General features: G+C 36.6%; 2 protein-coding genes across 5 annotated transcripts in view; one reads left to right on the top strand and one right to left on the bottom strand.

The window, feature by feature from the left end:
- Positions 1-889: 889 nt before the first annotated feature.
- NDUFA5 (NADH:ubiquinone oxidoreductase subunit A5) lies at positions 890-12,185 on the bottom strand. The gene is made up of 5 exons (XM_006149207.3): positions 12,093-12,185; positions 11,723-11,767; positions 8,688-8,804; positions 5,168-5,233; positions 890-1,964 (listed from the first exon to the last, which is right to left on the bottom strand). Exons 1-5 carry the CDS (start codon positions 12,111-12,113, stop codon positions 1,863-1,865), a joined length of 351 nt encoding a protein of 116 aa, XP_006149269.1. The 5' UTR covers positions 12,114-12,185; the 3' UTR covers positions 890-1,862.
- Positions 12,186-12,256: 71 nt separating this feature from the next.
- ASB15 (ankyrin repeat and SOCS box containing 15) overlaps positions 12,257-21,111 on the top strand; it is an 87,953-nt gene continuing 79,098 nt past the window's right edge. For 2 of the 4 annotated variants that reach the window (XM_006149204.3, XM_006149201.3), the window contains exons 1-2: positions 12,257-12,343; positions 12,747-12,864. The gene's annotated coding sequence lies outside the window, so the exon portion shown is untranslated. Of the gene's footprint in view, positions 12,344-12,746; positions 12,865-17,825; positions 17,963-21,111 lie in introns of those variants that run through there. The other 2 variants (XM_006149203.3, XM_006149202.3) reach the window with 1 other exon arrangement.

Here is a 21,111-nt window from a genome sequence, read left to right as displayed (position 1 = left end):
CCCAGACCCAGTGGCTTAAACTCATACCGGGCGCATGTGCATGCGAGAAGATAATGAAGAAGGAATTGCGGCATGGCCATCCCTCTTGGGGGATGATTTCTCACTTTTTGTCTCTCTTTCTGGGGAACACACATGCCCCATAGCAAAACCCCCCCCCCCCAAAAAAAAAGGAAAAAAAAAAAAAAAAAAACTTTAGGACTTCTTACTTTCCCTCTAATACTTTTCTGAATTTTATTCCTCCTTTAAAAAAACAGCTCCCAAAGGGCCAGCAGGTGGCATGGTGGTTGAGGCACTATACTTCCACTGCAGTTCAAGTCCTGGACCTGGCAGCTTGCTTTCTCACTTCCGTCTCTCTCTCTCTCTCTCTCTGGTGAGTGTACATGTCCTATAGCAAATTAAAATAATAATAATAAAATTAAATAATTCTTTTAAAAAAAAGTCCTCAGGATGTATTCTTTCAATCTGACTGCCAGATAATAATCTCAATCTATTTTATATAATACTTATTTATCATTTATCTTATAGCTCTATGAGGGAAGAAATATACTACAAGAAGAAAAAATAATCATTTTTTTCCTCATTCAGAATGATTTTGTTTGCCATGAGACAGTCAAATACACACATAGGGCCAGACGGTGGTGCAGAGTAAAACACAGCAGTCTACAAGGCTGACCCCCATGGGAACGTTCTACACTCATGTCACAGATCTCCCTGAGAATGCCGCGTGCACATGTGCCCATAATACAGGACGTGCTGAGACTGGGAGTGGATGGCAGTGTCTAGACCCGGCTGTGGGTGCTGTCTTTCTGTATGTCTCTCTGTCTCTGTCACTCATAGAAGAAATAGATACATTTTAAACAAACACACACAGAAAGAAAAAAGTATTCTCTGTGAAGAAAAGAATGACCAAGTTAAATTTAATCAGGTATTTTTAAATGATGGAAAACTAAACAGAAAAGGTGAGGACACATGAGAATTTTATCTTCGTTTAACCATAAGCTTGCCAACTTCTTAATGAACAGCATTACTCTTCTGCGTGATACCCAGCTGCACCCACATTAGAAATTTAGTAAAAATTACATGATGATTCCACTTTGAAGTTTTACCCAGAGGCTAACATACTTTGACCAAAAGTCTAACCACATGCCAGATAAACTTCTTAGAAGGAATTCTTTCTTAATGAAGAATTCTTACTATTTCTTCTTTTAAAAATATTTTACCTTTATTCTGATGTATTAATAGTTGGGTTGATCAAGAAAATAAAGGCTAAGGGTCATCAAGCTAACTTCCTAAAAGGAAAAAAATAGAGGAAAAGCTTTCCCAACTATCTTTGTATGAAGACAATACGAAAATGAGTAAATGACATAAATCATTCAGATACAGACTAAAATAAAGTGACATTTATAATGTATTTGGCAATCAATATGTAATTATATATTTGACTTTATGACTTTACTTCCAATCCTGATGTATGAATTTGTTTAAATGTAATAATTAAGGGTCTTTTCTCTTTTGGAGGGGTATAATAAAATTAAATAACATATTAAAGATATTACTAAAGATAGTTCACATTTTAATTATGGCATCTAAAATGAATATCTACAGGACTTTTTCTAATTAACTCTGAAATCCCACAACCTCCATTTAAAGAAATATTCTCTTTGAAATAATGAAACGGAATACTTTAACAATTAGAAATTTAGTCTCGAGACCCTATTTCCATAGTAAAATATTTTAACAAAGTTCCTAAATATGTTCTATATAAATTTTCTTGACTATAAGATGCCAAGAATATGGAAACATCTTTACTATGATAGGACATTTAGTGACATCAGTTTCCCACCAAAGTCATTTAAGGAGGATTATATCGGCCATTTCCACTGGTTAGCAGGAGGTTCTTCCACTAATGGCTCCCATGGTTTCCATTTAATCATTTTTCTTGCCAGACTTAGTTCATTTTCTGCCTGTTGATAAAAATTTTTTGAAAGATCATTTCATTTACTGTTCAACAAACATTAATCAAAGTTAGTAACTGAAACAACTATTACAGCTACTAATCTCCTGTCAACATCTCATTGTTCTTCCATCAAATGTTAAAAATTGCATAATTAAATGATCTCAATTCTCAGTTACTTGATCCTAAGAAAGGATACCTTTTTTATTTGACTGAAATCTGCTAAAATTATGTGTTCAAAACTTAGTTGTTTTTTATGTTATGTTTCACAAGTTCTTTGAATATCAGAAGTACAATTGTATGTCTCTTCATTCTACATCAGTGGCTTTATTTTAGCATGGCCCACAGTAAAAAAAATACATTTTATTATGGTATCCAGAATACACACATATAACTAAAATAAAGCTGCAAAAACCATTTGTACTAGCAATAATACACTCTATTTTCATTGCATTTTTTTCAAATTCTAATCACAACCAATCAAATGATTTCATGACACATAACACTTTAGACCCTAAGTTTGTAAAACAGTGATCTATGGAATGTAGGAAAAACGCAACAAGTGAATGATAAATAGTTACTTATTGAATTACTCCTTAATCAGATTATGTTCATTTAATCTCTCCTTTAAAACACAATTTATAACATATTTTACAAATATACTTTAAATATGTTGTTATTTCACATTTATTTTCCTACAACCCAAAGACTGGTAACTACAGCCCACTTAGAAAACAAACATCATTAAACGCTAGTCAGGATGTCATGGAATTCAAACAGAGTAAGAGCTTAGATTATATTAGAGGCTATTATTATTCTGCAATGAAGAGAAGGCCTTACTTATGCCAGTGGTCCAAAAAGCCAATCAATGTCTAGCAGCAAGTATATAATGAGTTAAAGAGCAGATTAATGGAAATCTGGGGGTAGAAGTATTACTAATGTTGAAATGAGAATACTGATAAAATAAATACTGATAAAATATTCCCTAAGGATAGTTGTTCCCCTGATCATCTTTTATCTTGGGTCTCCTGAACATCTATATTTTCTCTGCCTCCCCAAGGCTCTGGAGGGTGGGAGGGCGCCTGCTCTAAACATCATTGATAATAGCGCTATTTCAGCAGGGACTTGGACCCAGCTCCCTCTGGTCCCTCTTGCCTACTCCCTGCCTCTTCTCTGGCCTGTGATACACTATCCTTTTCCTATTCCTCTCATACCATCCCCCTAGTAATGGGTTGTCAAATATGGAAGCCACTACCCATGCACATATGGCTATTAAGTACTTGAACCACAGCTACTCCAAATTCAGATGTGCTACAAGTATAAAGTACACACCGGAATTTGAAGACTTAGTATTAAAAAGAACTATAATAACAAAAGTATTGTAGATGATTTAAAAAAATCAAGTACCAAATACTCAAGAGTGTTTTTTTCCAGCCTATTTTCTTTTACAGCATATCTATTCCTATAACCTCTCTATGACCAAGGGAAAGAATTCAAATTTTGTTCAAAATTAAACTGTGATTTTTTGGTCTACTTGCAGGGGTCAGCAATGCTAAAACACTCCGCTCCGCAGGCCAGGAGTACACAGAAACCCAAGGTGTAATTCTCAGTCCAACCTAAAGGCTAGACACAGAGGCACACATGTAATCCTGGCAACCTGGGAAGGCCAAGACAGGAGAATCATGAGCTTGATGCTGGCCTGGGCTAAACAGTAAAATCCCATCTAAAAAGAAGCCGAACGTAATGGCACATGCCTGTAGTTCCAGCTGGGGAAAGGCTGAGGCAGGAGGAAACTGACATGGCAAGACCCTGTCATTAAAAAAAAAAAAAATGGGGCGGGGGATGGAATAGACGTAAACTGTGATTTTTTGGTCTACTTGCAGGGGTCAGCAATGCTAAAACACTCCGCTCCGCAGGCCAGGAGTACACAGAAACCCAAGGTGTAATTCTCAGTCCAACCTAAAGGCTAGACACAGAGGCACACATGTAATCCTGGCAACCTGGGAAGGCCAAGACAGGAGAATCATGAGCTTGATGCTGGCCTGGGCTAAACAGTAAAATCCCATCTAAAAAGAAGCCGAACGTAATGGCACATGCCTGTAGTTCCAGCTGGGGAAAGGCTGAGGCAGGAGGAAACTGACATGGCAAGACCCTGTCATTAAAAAAAAAAAAAATGGGGCGGGGGAAGGCATAGCAGTAACACAATGCTCTGCAAGGCTGACTCATACAGGAAGTTCCAATGTTGTGTCCAGAGACTCCCCTGAACACACCGAGGATGTGTGTGCTGTAATCTGGGAGCTGGCTAAGGCTGGGAGTCAATCACAGGGTCTTTCGGTCGTTCCCTATCTCTCTCTGTCTCTCTCATTCATGGAAGAAAAAAGAAAACATCAAAGAAAAAAATATTTAACTTTTTTTTATTTCATGTAGTGACTGAGAGGGAAAAAAGAGATTTACAGATTAAGATTTAAATATTCTAAATGCATTTAATGTTAGTGATCATTTCTCTAATCCTAATGTCCCTTCCATAATCCTGCTTATCTTTTATGCAATATCATTATTTATTAAAAAATTAGTAGTATGGAAGCAATGTAAAAATCATCTAAGCATTTAAATTTTTTTTATTTTAACTTGGTCAAAGTTACAACCAAAAATTAAAGTACATTTTAATTTTATTACACAACACATCTGTATTTCTTCATAGTAAAATCATACCAAACTCTTACAATAAGCAATCATATCTAAAAAGATATAGCATTATTGAAATAATAGCAACATTGTATTACTAATTTAAACTAAGGTAAGACTAAAGAAAACATATATAAAATTCGAAAATTAGCAACAAACACTTTATAAATTCAAGCTATAACCAATGATAAACATTTAAATGACATTCATATTGATGTTAGAAGTACCAAATTTTCTATATATAGTGTTATATATAGTTTATACAATGTTAAATATAGTAATGTGTGTGTGTGTGCATGTGTGTATATATAGATATATATATATACACACACACACATATATATATAGCGTTAAATATAGTTTACATATATAGTGTTAGATATAGTTTATACAGACTTGATGAGTGGGTATAAAGAAATTTAGTTTTCCTTCCTTTTTGTAATGTCAGTTTTGTGCCTCAAGATAAAATGAACATTTTAAACTGCAACATTCAACATTTTAAACCTCAACATTCAACTTTTTCTTTACCTGAAGAATCACCTCTTCTATTTGACCACCCTGAAGTTGGTCTTCTAATTTTTTAACATCTGATTCCTATAATTTTAGGGGACAAAAAGAAAAAAGATTTAAACAAAGGAAGACAATATCTGAATGTTTTAATATCTTATGATTTATAATGAACATAACTCTTCATCATGCTTTACTAAGTTTTTAACAAATATTTGGTGAAAATCCACCTTATCTCTCTGCTAATTTCCTGTTTTAATATGAAAAGTGTTATGTGTTTATTGACATGTTTATCAGGGGTAAGATGTATGATACTTAATTCACTTTTTCTAAAATAGATTTTAAAATATCACCTTTTCTTTATATTTTCTATATTTCTTCTATGAGTATTAGCATTATAAAAAAAAAGTTACCCTATGATCTATTAGTAATTCCACTGCTATATACATACCAAACTGAAATGGATAATAATAATCAAATGAAATGTTTAAGAATATTCACAGTAACATTACAGTCCCCAGCCAGAAACAATCTAAATGATCATCTATGATAGAATGGATCAATAAATTATGATTCAGGTTGAGTATTCCTTTTCCAAAATTTTTAGTGCCATAGCAGCCCAGATTTTGGACTTCTTCAGATTTTGGAATGTCTGCATATACATAAGATAATCTTGGAGATGGTACCTAAGTCTCAACATGAAGTTCATTTATGTTTCATATATACCTTATACATGTAGTCTGAAGATAACTTTATGTAATATTTTTATATCACAGTGGGATCTTTGTTTTCTTTTGTTTCATTTTTGTAGAGAGATGTTTTGCTATAGAGCATGTTTGTTCACCGTAAACACAGAGACAGAGAGACAGAAAACAAGAAAGCAGCCTCGATGGAGGATGGCCATGCTGCAATCCCTTCTCCTCCATTCTCCTCTTAGGGTTTTGGGCACACACACACACCCAGTGTGTCTTTGAAGACACTGGGTCCAGGACTCGAACCATGGTTGGCCATGTGGGAGTCCAACAGTGTAACCAGTACACCATCTATTGATCCCATATTGCAGTGTTTTGACTGGAACATGAGGTCAGCTGGGAATTTTTTATAGGCGGCATCATGTTGATACTCAAAGAATGTCAGATTTTGGAGTATTTGGGACTTTTGAATTAGAGATGCTTAAGATGGAAAAACTGTCCTAGTTTATCGGTGTGGGCTCTAAACCTAATTATAAGCATCTTTATAAAAGAGGGAAATTATACACAGAAAAGGAAAAGGTAATATGACTATGAAGGTAGAAATGGGAACAATGAGGCCAAAAATCAAGGAATATCGCAATTTGCCAGAAACCAGAAGAGGCAAGGTACAAATCCTACCCTAGAACTTCCCTCCAGAGAGCGTGGCCTGGAAGTCCTTGATTTAGGTTCTTGGACTTTTGGCTTCCAGAAAAGTAAGATAATAAATTTCCATAGTTTCATGCCACTGAGTTTGTAGTAATCTGTTATAGCAACCCTAGGAAACTAATACACACGAATGGTAGCATCCTAGTCCCCTCCATGGCACAGATCATTCATTATTCCTTGTTTCATTTTCCTTTTGTGCACTTACTGTCTTCTAACATACTACGTACATCTTTATTTACTTACTCTTCTGGTCTTGCAACACAAACAAATAATTGCCAAGAGGGCAGGGAGTTTTGTTTATTTGATTCACGGCCTTCTAGACACAAGCCTCCAGGCCCATAACACGTATGGCATATAAAGTCATTCAATCAATGGTGGGGTTTTTATATTCATTAAATAAATTATAAAACATAGTTGAAAAGGGGGAAAGAAGGGGAAAACTTATTAGCATGTTTGACAAAGTTTATTTAGCACAGAATTAACTCAGCTATATAGCTAAAAATAAAAAAAAAATAAAACAAAGAAGTGGTATAAGATGCCCAGGAGGGTGAAGGTTAATAAGGCAAAGAAAGTTTAACAATATTTTCAACTCAAGAAAAGCCTGTGTTAAAACAATTCAAAATTGTCTTACTGACAATAAATCAATACTGATTTTTATTTGCCAAAGGCAAAATGCTATTAAGTTTAATACAGTACCACGTACCGAATGCTCACTAAATGGCTATGACTATATCAAGCTTTTTACATCCTAACAATGAATGTGCAAGGTAAATATTATTATACTAACATACAGAGGAAGAAGCTGGGCCAGAGAAAATGGGCATATGCAAGTTATTCAGGAAGTAGTAAAGCTGAGATGAAAATCGTGGACAGGATTAAAAACTAATGCTCCTCACCAGTATGCTATTACTATTTCATTAGTAGTAATCTGGAAAAGAAAAATTATTTAACACTTATTTCCACTTTGGGCTTAGTAAATAGATACTTTATAATCATTTCAATATTCACTAAAGACTTTGTGAGTGGCTCTATGCATGGTTAACATCTATGGTAATTTTACTGAAAACAAGAATCAGAAGAATGAAGCTTGGGGTTGTTAAAAACAATTTGTATTTACCTTTTTGGATCTATAAATATTTCTAAGGAACCCTATGTGCCAAAAACCATGCTAGATTCTTAGGATATAAAGATGATCCAATGCCATTCAAAGGAGCAAAGGACTAGAACACACATAAAATACAGACTTTGGAGAGCCTTCTGTATGATGCTAAGAACGTCATCCTGTTAAGCCAATGATTTCTAAATATGGTTGTGTATCAAAGTCATACAGATAAAGATGGTTAAGCAAGTTTCATACAACTAGCTCAGTCTAACTCCTTAAACTCAGCCTTTGAGAAATAATGAATAGGATACAATAGTAAGAGCTGAAGAAGTAAAGTACTGATATTACAATAAGGTTTACATATTGAAAAAAATTGGCAGTATGGGATATACGAGCCGTTTTTGAGAAGTTCCTGGAAAATGAGTATTATGAAAAAATTATGTGTGAATTTCAAAACTTTTTTGCACCAACATAAACACATATTTAATTCGACTTTTTGGAGTCCCCATATAATGTATGATGGGACTACAAACAGATCAATTAGTTGTAGGTCTGCTGAAATAGCTGAACAAAGGATTTTAGGACTAATAAGTGGAGAAGTAATGACAGTGAAAAATTCTTTGGTTGACACTGGCATCAGCGATAAAGAGAAAAATAGGGCACTATGTAAAGAGAAAGATAGGAAAACCATTTTTTTTCTTTTAAAATAGAAGCAAGCTAAAAACATTTTTAGTCTATATGAAAGATGATGATAAAATGAGAGAAGTTAAAGAGAGCATGGAGAATTAAGACTATAGGGAAAGGAGAAAAAGATTATCAAGAAAGAAAGTAAGAAAAAGATTCACTTCATGAAAAGCAAAGGGAAATTCATACTCTATAATGTATGAATTTGTTTATTAACAAAATATTTAAGTAAACAAAAAATATAAGTAAACAAAATATATAAACAAAAAATGTTTGTTTTCCTTAAGAAAAACATGAAAACAAAAGAAATGTTAACTTCCCATAAATCAAAGAAAACAAAAATTATTTAGTTACTTACCGCTTTCACCATACCCAGCCTATCATTTGTTATCTGCTCTGTATATTTTCTATACGCTGCATTTTTAGGCATTTGCTGAAGAATTTCAAGAATCTTTGCATACAATATTCTCAGGCGCTGAAAAGACAAATCATACAAATTTCTATAAAGATTTAAAAATCTGAGCATACATGTGAAAACGCTTTCTGTATGGTGCAAGTATAGCAAAAGTTGTACGTAAGTCAAATATATGAAAATAAGAAGAAATAAAATCAACTTAGTGCTAATGACTTGTCTTAGAAATTCAATCATTTAGTAATCAATCTTTCTTAAACTGAGGTTCTAGGCACTGCAAATCTCTCTTTTGTTTCTTAATTGCATTCCTAAAGAAAAAAAAATACATTTATAAACATTAGCTCATTGATAGGATCAATCCTTAACCTTCCAAGTTATAAAATGTGCATACTAGTCTTTGAAATGGCATTTTAGTGTGACTTAAAATTTGGCTTTAATTGTTTTTTTTTTTTTTACTTTCATCTTCCCTTGTAAAAATGTATCTGTTCCTAGAGAAATACAAATGAGAATCTGGGCTAAATAATATAGTACTGAGAAAAGAAGGAATATTATGAATGGGGAAGCTATCTAATTATCCAAGCTGGGACACTTCTCACAGTGAAAGAAAACACTATTAATTATTATGCTAAAACACAAGTGTAAATCAGAAAAGTCTAGGCAAACATGACATATGGTTGCTCTGGGGGGCGGATTTCAATATCACAGTATATAAACCCTTCTCCTAAAGAACATTCATATTTTCAATACGAATGTCCTCAATACTCACACTTGCAGCCTGGATAGAAAGATAGATTGGATGTGAATCTTGCTCCCAATGTTTGGAGTATTACAAGGAGGACATTGAAGAAGAAAAAATTATAAATACCATAAAATAAAAAAATAAGTGTGTGTTCGGAAGTGGGGAGAAAGATGTAGAACAGGGAGGTAATACTTAGTAGTGGTTGTGTGTGTGCTTATCTAAAATCTGAGTGCCTGGGTTTACGCTGGCTCGACTCCTCAGTTCTACTGAACAAGTTACTTTAGTCTTGATCTTGATGCCTCTAAGCTTCATCTTTAAAATTGGGGAATAATACATATTTCATAGGGTGTTGTCTAAATGTAAAACAGCACCTAGCACACAGTAAGTTTAAAAAAATATTAGCATTATTATTCTTCTGGAAGGAGGAGTCATTTAGGCAAGGCCCAGAGAACAGTTGATGGAAAAGGTAGTATCTAAGATAGATCTGTAGGAATAGTAGGACTTGGAAACTTAAAGATGTTAAAAAAGGAATTTACACTAGGAAACTTAGACTTGAATGGCAAAAAAAAAAACAGAGGGAAAGTGAGTTTTAGGGAGAATATCAGGGATCCCATTTTGGACATGTTAAGTTCTGGTTGCCTTATTGACACAGAAGTGGAGATGTCCACTAAGCAAATAAATACATAAGACTTCCATCCACCCTCATACTCCCAGGGGGATGAGATGCCCTGAGTGGTATGAGACACCAAAGCCACCTCTGTCACTTGTCATTGTGATGTCTTTTCTTGGCAAAAGCCTTGTGTAAATTTGTATATCGTACATTTGTACAGAATTTTGGAAGATGTTCAGTCTAGGTGTCAAATCTGGCTCCTTTACAAAAGAAACACCTTGAAAAAAAATGCACAAGACTTTTGGGTGAGTCATGGTAGTGCAGCATAATGAAACAATCCATAATGCTGAAGCCATATAGGAAGGTCCTGGTTCCCATCCTGAGTGTCCCTACACTTGCACAGCCACCTGCCCATGCTCCTGGCTGGCTAAGGCTGTTTATGGACACAGAGATACTTTGGAAGTGCCTCTCTTGTTTACTCTCTTTATCTCTCTTTCTAACTCCCTCTCTCATGAAAGAAAGAAATTAGTTTTAAATACTCGTACTTATTAATATTTATATATTTATACACACATGCACAAAGGCTTTCATAAAAAATCAGTGCCTAATATGGAAATATAAGAATTATCAATGTATAGATGGCATTTAAAACTACTAAACTGGTTTTCTCTCCTGATCCAGTCACTAAAACAGAGCAAATCCAAACAGAGAAAAGGTCCAAGAAAACTAAGCCCTGAAGAACTCCAAAAATTTCAAATTTTAAAGTGAGGATACAAGGAATAACAAGAAAAGGAGAAGACAAAACAGTAGGGAGGGGGAGAAAAAACAAACAAACAAACAAAAAACCAAGTGAGAGACAAATCCAGAAGCCCAGTAAAGAAAGTGCTTGATGGAGAGAATGTCAAATGTGTTAAACGCAGCTACGGGGCCAGTGAAGATGAGAAAGGTGAGCTAACTGCTGGATTTGATAACATGGAGGTCACTGGAGACCTTGGGCAGCTGTAGCCTGGCTACAGTTGAAGTGCATTCGAGGAGAATAAGACTGAAATTGGAGACTGTGAGTGCAGATGCTCCTGGACTTACAATGGTGCTACAGCCTTGTAAACTCATCATAATTCAAAAATATCAATATCATAAATCAAAAATGCATTTAATAGCCCCATAAACCTATCGTAAAGTCGAAAAACAGTTAAGTCAAACCATTGCAAATCAAACTATCACAAGTCCAGAGGCTCCCGGACTTAGGATGGGGCTACCTCCTTGTAAGACCATCACGAAGTTGAAAAAAATGTTTAAATCAAGTTAGCCGCCGTCAAGGACTCTATAGCAATTCTTCCAAGTTACCTATACAAGCGTGGTGAGAAATGGTGTGGTAACAGCCGTTTTCAGTGAAGCCATGAAAACGCCAAGGGAAAAAGGTAAACCAAAAAATGTTTAATAAAGAGGTCATGGGGAAAAAAAAAAAGTGGCATCGGATCAACTTATGCAGACACTGCTCTTGTTTCAACAGACTTCGTGAGTTGTAACTCGGGGCTGGACATATCCGTGTTCCGTTAACCTTGCAACAAACAAGGTCGCGGGGTTCTAGCCGTCCTTGAGAACTCAGGAACGCGTAAGAAAAGCGGTACATACCTCATGTGGACTGTCGGACACAGCCAACCCCACGAGACCCGTGGTCTGTTCAAAAACAAAAACAACCATTCATGCCGTTTACTATGGTTTCCACGAGTCCACCAAGTTAGGAAAAGCTAAACCACGACTCCCCGGGTTGCCACTGGTCTAAAGCCCGCTACCAGCCTCTCCATCCGCCCTTTCGCAGCTTTTTTCTGCTCTCCGAGACGAGCCTTTAACCTGGTCATCCCCTCGAAGAAAGTGTAAATCGAGCCCCCCAAAAGCACCGCCGGTCCCGCGCCAGTTATGCCCACCACCTCTGGAAAATGAGGTTTTAGAGCTGACTCTATCCCCACAGTCTAAATGCCAACAGTGACCTCCATTCGCTCACCTTCTTCAGCAAACACGCCATGACAGCCGGGACAAGCGGACACCGCGCAGCCTTCTGGGAACCTCAATCAGACCTGCTCAATCCACCGCCGAGGCAGCGGCTCTGTCACCTAGGAAACAGCTCGGCCCCACCCCTCAGGATCTTCACGGGAGCAAGGAATCTGCCCCGCCCATCGCGAAAAATGGACGCATGCGCGATCGTACAGCAGCTTCTCAGCCTGGCTGCGTGGTGGAGGGTGATCCGGGAGAACCGTACGTGTGTGTTACTCTTCAATATCTGCTTCTATCCCTGTCTCTGCTGACCGCCCAAAGGTTAGGAAAACACTCCAGGCTATCAAAGCACTTCTCCCACATAGTCGCTCTTTGAACTTGTGTTCTGCTTAACCTTTGGCAAATTCCTCAACCTTCTTTCCTCAGGGAAAATAAGAGTGGTAAGCAGAACTTGAAGAGCATCCATAGTGGTCGCTCAACCGCAGATTAATTCATAACACAAGGGTATCAGTATTTTGGGCTTTATCAACCAAAGTAGTATGCAAAGTGAAGGCACTGGCCATCGCTTTTCTCTCATTTCACTAGCTGGAGTGCGCCATCCATTTTCTTACTTCCCTAGCTAAAGTGACGTCAGACTTTACCACTTTTCTCCATTTACTTCCAGGAACACTTCTTAAGCGTTTGCTCTATGTCAGCTACTGGGACATGATTCATTTGTAAGGCAGGAACTCACATCCTGGAACGCACAATGATGAAGGCATGCATTATTAATAAATAATTTGGTAAGTTTCTAGAAGACAATTGTGCCAAATAACTAAAAAAGTGGGCAACTGAGCTTTTAAAAGGCAATTTATAAAAAGTCAGCCGAAGGGGCTGAAAGATTCTAGTGGTTCAGGGAGCTGGACCCCAGGTGGCCAACTGTAGTTCAGATCCCATCCCAGGTCTAAAAACTGGCACGTATGTGCACACGTGCCCAGTCCAGACATGCTGGAGAAATGGAGAAGGGATTGCTGGGTATTTTCTCTCTCTCTCTCTCTCTCTCTCTCTCCATCAAATGCACCCTCTGGCAATTAAAAAAGTGACTGGGAGAAAAGTACAACAAATTTAGAAAACACACATAGGAAGGAATGGAGATAATATAAAGTTGGCCCTCCTCTCCATGGGTTCCACGTATTTGGGTTTAAGGAATAGCAGGTGCTACCAAGCCATTATAATGAAGTGGGTGGGGGAGGGCAGATGCCCTAAAAGAGAAATGCTGGAGAAGCTTATTTATGAATTTTCCTTTTTATTTATATCTGATATTAAGATTACTTTCAAGTCTTCTATAGATGACTTAAATGATAATGGGAGGGTATGCCAGCCTAGGTAATACACATTTTAAACAAGTCTTAAACATCTGGGGGATGTTACCTGCAGTAGTCCTAGAGCTAGCCCCCAAGGGATACCATGGGTATTTGTAGATACAGTTGCAGGTGATTTGATGTGAGTAGAAAGGTAGGTTTGATTGGTGAGGTGAAGTGGTTAAGATCATGAATGGCCTTGTATGAATGGTATAGAATTTGAAGTTCACTCTGTCAGAGATGGGAACAATTAGAAGATTTTAAGCATCTGAATGACACTATCAAATTTTGTTTCATAAGCACAAATAACTTTGGCCACAGTTGAGGATGAGCTTGTAAAAGTGGAGCAGGATTAGAGGCATGGAACTAGAAAATGAAGAGAAAAACTAAATCAAACATAAGCAGAATAAAGGAAATAAAGATTAGACTAGGAGTAACCAAATAGAATATCAATGAAAAAAATCAATGAGGCCAAAAGTTTTTGGCATACATCTGCAAAACTGACAAAAGTTTAGTGAGACTTAAATTTTAAAAAAAGGAAATAAATTAATAAAGACTAAAAGAAAATAATCACTGACAACCATCAAGAAATAAGCAAGAATAAGAATTACAGTGAACAACCGTATGCTGAGAAATTAGATACCAAATAAAATGGACAAATTCTAAGATAGACACAAATTACCTAAACTGACTCAAGAAGAAATAAAATCTCTGACTAGATCTATAATAAAAAAAAAAAATTGAATCGCAAGAAAAAAGCCGTCTACAAAGTAAAGCCTAGATCACTGGTAAATTCTGCCAAATATTTAAGGAATAATTATTCAGAAACCATTCTAAATTATTAGAAAAGAAGGGTACATTTTACAACTCATTCTGTAAGGTAAGGATTAGTGAGATAGCAAACAAATAAATCATAAGCAAAGGAAACTTCAGACCAATATCTCTTATGAACAGCCATAAAAGTCCTCCAGAAAGGAAAATACTAGCAAACCAAATTCAGCAACATGTAAAAAAGGATTGTATCTCATGACCAAGTGGAATTTATAACAAGAATATAAGGTTGGTTTAACATCCACAAATCAATTAATGAAATAAATCATTGAACAGAATAAAGGACCAAAGCTATATGATGAATTTAGTAAATGCAGGTAAAACATTTTACAATATCCAACACCTTTCATGATGTAAAAAAGAAAACTCAACAAACAAGGAATAGAAGAGAAATTATTCAGTCTGATAAAAGACATTTAGGAAAACTCCTTAGCTAACATAATACTTAATGGTGAACAACTTAATTCAGTCCTCCTAAGAGCCATAACAAGACAAAGATGTCCACTCTTATCACTTCTATCCAACATTGCATTGGAAACTTTAGCCGTGACAATTAAGCAAGAAAGAAGTAAAACTCTAGTCATAGAGGCATGATTTTGTATACAGAAATATTAAGGAATACACACACACACACACACGCACAAGCTATTAGAAAAAAATAATAAATTCAGTAAGGTTGCATTAAACACAATCAGATTTAGCTAAGGCTGCCATAGCAAAATACAATAGGCTGACTTTAGTTTTTACAGTTCTGGAGTTGGGAAGGCAATGGTTTCTTAAAAAGTACAAGCAACAAATGGAAAATAGATATAAATTGGACTGCATCAAAATTTAGTTAAATTCTTATCTAACAAACTGTGGTATGAACAGTGGCATGTATTGGGGAAAGCTGGAAGAGAAGCCTTGCGAAGTACTTTGGGCATGTACCAACCTGATGATTAACCTGAATTCTTTAACCCTGTGCTCTGTAGATGAACTACCAGTTAAGATGTCTGTGATTGGGACCAGCAGATTGCATAATGGTTATGTCACTGGATTCCCACATAGTTAACGACTGTTCAAGTCCCGGACCCACTGGCTTAAAACTCTCACTGGGTGTATGTGTGTGTGTACCCCAAATCCAGAGTGGTGAATGAAGAAGGGATGGTACTGTGTCATTCCCCCTGGGTGGTAATTTATTGTTTTCTGTCTCTCTCTCTTTGTCTCTTCAGGGAGCACACTTACCCTATAGCAAAAATCTCTCTAAAAACAAAAAGTGTCTGTGATTTTATGTCTGTATGTACATATGTGTGGCTCTTAATTGTAATCTCATGGTGTGAGTATGTGTAGGGCACTGAATGATAAGCATCATATAACCATAAACAGCTCTCTGAGGGTTTTAAATAGGAAGCCCTAGGATTGGAATTTATGTTTATGTAGACAGATGCCAGAGTGCTGGCAGCGTGGAGGAGTCTGAGTGCAGCAGGACTGGAACACAAAAACCAAGTGCAAGAAAAATAAAAGACAAAAACATCAAGAAAAATGTTGGTGAATTTGACTACATGAACATTTTAAACTTCTGAACAATAAAAGATATGAATAGTAGAACAACCCATAGACTAATAAAAGATACTGTCTTCCCTTGGCATCCAGAAGATTGCGTCCAGGACTCCCTCCTTCTCACCCCTACATCTATCAAAATACAAAGATCCTCAAATCCCTTCTATAGAATGATAGAGTATTTGTATATAACCTACATGCACCCATGTACTTTAAGTCATCTGTAGATTGCTTAAAATACCTAATACAATGGCAATGCTATGTAAGTAGTGCTTGTACCATATTGTTTAGAGATATTTGTAAGGAAAAAAAAAGAAGTCTGTACATGTTCAGAACAGATGCAACCAATGGGACCTAATTACACAGCACACATCAGCAGCAATGAAACGTTTACATTCATGGATTGTTGAATGTGTGATGTAGAACCCACAGATAGAGAGGACCAACTGTATTTGCAAGTACATATAGTCATCAAAAGATAAGTGGTACCTAGAACGTAGAAGAAATTTTTAAAAGTCAGAAGAAAAAAAAAAAGAACATGTCTTTTTGCTTCCATTTTTGCCCCTTCTCTGGAATACATTAATTGAGTTAATATATATAAAACACCTGATTCAGTGCATGGGCCATAGCACCATGCACTTGATTGTTATTAATTTATTATTTTGCTGTTATTATTCTCAACCCAGTAACTAGAGTAATCCTTTTTAAAAAGTACTTTACTCAAAATTATTCCAATATTTTTCATTCAAGGAATGAAAGCTGAACTCTTTATGCCTACAAGACCCTGCAAGAGCTTGTACCCTCTGCCCCTCACCTCTTAAACCTAACCTGAGTTGATCAGGGTTTGCCAGAGAAGCAGATCCAATAGGACATAGAAAATAAAGATGGAACTAAACTCATTCATGCATACACACACATACACACACACTTGCTCTTGGCCTTCAGAAAAATCAACATTTACCAACACCTTGATTTTGTATTCCTAGTTTCCAGAGGTAATAAATTTTTTGTTGTTGTTGTTGTTTTTATTTTTTTGCTGTAGGTTGTGTATGTTCACCAGAGAAAGACAGAGAGAGGGAAGGTGAGAAATTACCCCCCAGGAGGGATGGCCACGCTGCAATCCCTTCTCTTCCATTTTCCTCTGGATTTTCAGCATGCACACAAACACGCCCCACATGGTTTCCAGGCCTCTGGATCTGTACAGGATACAGTGCCTTAACCTCCACATTGCCTGCTGGCCCCGTAAATTTCTGGTTTTTAAGCTCTCCCCACCCCAGTTTATGCTGTTTTGTTACAACAATTTAAAAAAAAATCAAATATATTTATTTTACGTTCATTCATGGTATATCATTACAGCATAAAAATGAGTTTTCCCATCCAGAATACACTATATATTGGCTCAATCAAAGATATTACCATACATGTTAATCTTCAACAAATAATTTCCCATTTCTTGTTTCTTATATATTTTACTTTTTTCCCTCTTGATTCCTTCCCTCTCACCCTCTGCCATTTATCATACTGCCACATGAATAATAAATAGATCATATGTGCCTATCTTCCTTAGAATAATTGTCCCTCACAACATGAATCATGGAAATACAATCTGTCCATTTCAGGTTGTCTCAAAGTAAGCCTTTACCGTAATTACCATAAAAATGTTCAATTTCTAGTATCTTAGTCATCCACAATTATAACTTAGGGTAGAGGGAATATATATTACTAGACGTATTAATGACATTTTAAAAATACACGTGTGTGTGTATGTGTGTGTGTGTGTGTGTATACAAAGAAAGTGCTAAGTTAGAACTAACCATCTGATGCAGACATTTTCTAATCTGTGAAGTGACGTATATATTTGGATACATAGATCATTCTATTTTGGAAACCACATTAAGATCGAGAGGAAACGTTCTTATGTTTCAAACCAGACAATGCCAGTATAGTCCCTGGAACTAAGATGAATCGAAGTTTGTGAAGTCATGATCTTTGTTGCCCATCCCTCTAGATTCTAAGAATTGTCATCATTGTGGCATGTGTTCTAGAATATAGAATCATGCAATTATGAAAGATGCAAGTATTCTCATTTGTTGTGCCTTAGGACTCAGGCTTCTGCTGAATATTTGCTAAAGAAACCAAGGCTAGACAGACCTCGCTGATCTTGGCCAAGGTACTGCATAGCTAACCAGTTCCATGTGGTGGGAAAACGCTGAGGTTTTTTGAGCCAGTTCTTATGCCGCGGGGCAAAGCTACATATGAAGGTGGCTTGATAGGGATATTCTATGGATAGTGACAGTAGAATTAGCTACAAAGAGACATCATCTTTGGCATCTCTGATATCAGAAGGGGATTTGGAAATGTCTTAATGAGAGTAGCAAGGCAATCAAATGCACTCTTTTTTTTAGGCAAGGAGAGTTCTCAGAGGGATAAATATTCCTTCTGGTCTTCCTCAGGAAGAAGATGGATGTTGTGAAGTTATTCTGTAAATAAAGTTAGTAGCCGAGAGACTTATAGCCAAAATCTGGGTTTGGCATTTTACATGATTGCTCCATAGACACTGTCGTCTAACCATTAAGTGAGCTTGTGATTCTCCAAAGTTAAGTGGCTGGAAGAGCTAGGACTGCCTCTACTACTTCTCAATGATGCAAGGATCTTTTGTGAGGGGCTGGATCTTGCCCAAGTTCCACAGTTAAAATGCTTCCCTGAAATTTAGAGCTCTGGAGATTTGCTTTGCAGCCAATTATTGAGGGATATATGAAACCTAGTCACTGAAATGGTAGAAAAACATCTCAATTCTCTGGGCATGAGTGACTCATTCCTGAAAATCTACAGAGGACAAGTATTGTCTTTGCCAATTTCCCCTTAGTTTTCATGAGCAAGGAGGAAAGGTGAAACTAACAACCCATTAGGAAGTTTTCTTTTCTCTCCCAACCTTGGAGAGAAAAACAGACCATTCTGCCTAAGTTAATTATGAAAATAGACTAACATATTTGAATTTCAGTAGAATTTCATCTCCTGGGTTTCTACCCATATCAGGTATGTTCAAAATGACTTACATCTTTTTGTCTTGTTCTCTACCTATGCTATGGACTTTTAAAGTGTGTCCATAGGCAGATCATTGTGTATTTCTGGTATGATGGTGTTCAGAGTCTCATTCTAAAATGGGCAGAACTCAAATAAAAATCATTACCTGGTTTTTCTTAGTGGCTATCTGCTTCTATATATTTGAGTTAATTGATTTGTGAAAATGGGGATATATAACACTCTCACCTGGAGAGTGTTGGATTAAGTTTCATCTTGAGGTTAGACATTTTAGGTATCCTTAATAAAAAAATGAAAAAAAAAAAAACCTATGGGAAGATTGAGTAATAAAGATTCCCAACACCTCACCTCTTGCCATTATGGGCCATGGATTTGATATACCAAATGCTGTTTTCTCCCCATTTAAAAGCAAGAAAGAAGAAGTGATGAAAGGCAAAGAAATTTGCTTAAGGTGATGAAAACAATTTTTATGATATTAAAATAAGCATTATTAACATCAATAATAATAAAAATATACTAAAAATAAAATGATAAAATAATTATTTTAGAAATGAGAAACAGTATTTCAAAATATAAAGATAAAATTAAGCATAAAGAAGTTGACAAATGGTGAAAAGATTCATAAACATTGATACTGTATTTTTTTAAAGAATTATTCTTATTTAATTTTATTTATTTATTCATTTTATGTTAATTTGACCAGAGAAAGACACAGAGAGAGAGAGAGGGAAAATGAGAAAGCAAGCCACCAGGTCTGACACTCCAATTGTGGTCAGCCATGTGGGAGTGTCCAGTGCCTTAACCACCATGCCACCTGCTGGTCCCCCGATACTGTATTTTTAATTAATCCAACATAAAATGACAAATGAAGTGAAATAATCAAGATAAAATACAGACAAGACAATGACTGGGAACAGCAGTTAGTGTAATGGCTATGTTGCTGAACTCACATGTAGCTGACCGTGGTTCGAGACCCAGTGGTTTAAACTCACGCTGGGCACATGCCCAAGATTCCTAGAGGAGAATGGAGAAGAAGGGATTGCGGTGTGGCCATCCCCACTGGGGGGTGATTTCTCACTTTCTGTCTCTCTGTCTCTCTCTGTCTCTCTGGCAAGTGCATGTTCCCTATAGCAAAAACCTCTCCAAAAAAAAAGAAAAAAGAAAAAGAGACAATGACTAAAATGAAGAAATTTCAAAAATGTGAGATAAAAAAAGATCATTTATGAAAACTGGATAAATGGCAGAACTAAAGTAATCACTGATTAAGCAAATACATTTTGATGGTTTACTCTGTGTCCAAAATTTCTATAGATTCTGGGCATACCAGACATCTGTCAGTGAAGACTAGATTGGCAGGACTCAGTCATCAGAGAGATTTGCTCTAGTGGCCAGAGGCAAACATAGTCAGTAAGGAAGCAAATTAATAAGTAAAGTTACAAATGTGATTCTTTTCAAACGGGAATGAAAAATGTGCTGTGATTGGAGTGTATCTAGTTAGGGAGTACAAGAAATCCTCTCTGATGTGGGAAATTTATGCTAATACAGGGGAAAAAAAAAAAAGAGTAGGACCAATCTTACAGAAAAAGATAGCTAAAGAGGGTTCCAAGCAGAGAAAACAGAGCAAAAGTACTAAGGAGAGAAACTGCTATGACCAGTGTGCCTGGGGAAGGATGATAAATGGCAGGGCAACAGGGACGAAATTTTAAAAATCATTGAATGGAGGGAACCAGCGGTTGGCGTAATGGCTATGTCACTGGACTCCCACATAGTTGACCGCGTTCGTGTCCCAGACCCGGTGGCTTAAAACTCATGCCGGGCGCGTGTGCGTGCGTGCCCAAGATCCCAAGAGGAGAATGGAGGAGAAGGGATTGCGGCGTGACCATCCCCCCTGGGGGGTGATTTCTCGTTTTCTGTCTCTATGTCTCTCTCTGTCTGTCTGGCGAGAGCACGCGCCCTACAGTGAAAATCTCTCAAAAAAAAAAAATCATTGAATGGAAACAGTGTAAACATGGCATGAAGTAATCTGATTTACATTTTTAAAAAATAATTGTTTATTTAATTTTATGTGTCATCATTTTTTTAAATTTGCCACAGGGCATGTTCACTCACCAGAGAGAGAGAGAGAGAAGGCAAACCACCAGGTCTAGGATTTGAACTTCAGTTGGCCATTGGGAGTCTAGCACCTCAACCACCACACCACCTGCTGGCTGGCCCCTGATTTTCACTTTTTAAAGATTATTCCAGTTGATATAGGTAAAGAAAGGATAGGAGGAGGGG

This window comes from Tupaia chinensis, unplaced genomic scaffold (genome assembly GCF_000334495.1).
Source record: "Tupaia chinensis unplaced genomic scaffold, TupChi_1.0 Scaffold000257_1, whole genome shotgun sequence".
NCBI lineage: Eukaryota > Metazoa > Chordata > Mammalia > Scandentia > Tupaiidae > Tupaia > Tupaia belangeri.
This window is presented reverse-complemented; position numbering and strand designations above follow the sequence as displayed.

Excerpts from the sequence above, each read along its gene's own strand:
- NDUFA5 (XM_006149207.3), bottom strand. The coding sequence starts at position 12,113 with ATGGCGTGTTTGCTGAAGAAG. Across the intron at positions 5,234-8,687 it reads GGCTGGGTATGGTGAAAGCG|GAATCAGATGTTAAAAAATT; the intron begins GTAAGTAACTAA and ends CTAAAATTATAG. Across the intron at positions 1,965-5,167 it reads TAGAAGAGGTGATTCTTCAG|GCAGAAAATGAACTAAGTCT; the intron begins GTAAAGAAAAAG and ends TTTTATCAACAG.